At 28.3% G+C, this 928-nt stretch overlaps 1 protein-coding gene across 1 annotated transcript; it reads right to left on the bottom strand.

The window, feature by feature from the left end:
* Window positions 1–105: 105 nt before the first annotated feature.
* Window positions 106–807, bottom strand: Chro.20256 (hypothetical protein). The annotated part of the gene is made up of 1 exon (XM_659782.1): window positions 106–807. The coding sequence occupies one exon, from the start codon at window positions 805–807 to the stop codon at window positions 106–108; it is 702 nt and encodes a 233-aa protein (XP_664874.1).
* Window positions 808–928: the final 121 nt, after the last annotated feature.

Below are 928 nucleotides of genomic sequence, written 5' to 3' on the forward strand. Positions count from 1 at the left end.
TTAACTGTAAAAATATTTGCTGCTTAGTTGATTGAAACTAAGCACTCCTCTATTTTGCATTGAAATGTAATTATACCTTATAATTTTCTATTTAACTGGCTCCAATTATATACTATCCTTTTCAGAAACCTTATAATCTCCGCTTTTATTTAATATTATTATAATTGTTGCGGATATAAATCCAATTGTAATATAATCATGGGAGAATAAAATACTGGGGAATATGGAATATAGGGCATACTCAAAAAATGAAATATTAGGAATAGTTATGATTTGCAAAGGAAAAATTATTCCAAATGAAATGAATGAAGATATAATTACTTTAAGAGCCGATACACGGCCACACCTTGCCAAGTCAAATAAAAACAACTTGTACTCACGTCTAGGTAGTAATTTGTTCATTCTCCAAGTATGAACAAGAACTCCAATTGGGATCCCTATCTTTGAAACATTTAATAGACTGGTTGCAGAGATTTCCAGTGGTCTTATTTTATTTTTATTTATTTTAATTATTGTTAAGTAAAATATTATTTTGCAAATTAAGAAAATCGACGTAAAAAATATCAAGTAAATAAAAAAAGCCCAGCTATTCTTAATTTGAATGAAATGAATAATAGATCGAGTTGAAGCGATTACTGACCAACAAATTATAAATAAACAAATAAATCTTTTCCATAGACTATTTTTCTTATTCAAATATATATTTTTATCATAAAAAATTCCAAAAATAACTAGAGCTGGTGCTAGTAACATAAAATTATCATTGAATCTATCATCAGCTGAACCAAATAAAAGGTATATTCCCATAACCGATATCTGCCCAATAGAAAAACAATATGATAAAACTTTCGTGTTGAAGTCAGCTGGTAAGGGCTCTCTAATTAAAGAGAATATGGAAATAGTCGAAAGAAATACCAACCCCCCAATG

The sequence above is a fragment of the Cryptosporidium hominis genome (genome assembly GCF_000006425.1).
Source record: "Cryptosporidium hominis TU502 chromosome 2 CHRO012074, whole genome shotgun sequence".
Lineage (NCBI taxonomy): Eukaryota > Apicomplexa > Conoidasida > Eucoccidiorida > Cryptosporidiidae > Cryptosporidium > Cryptosporidium hominis.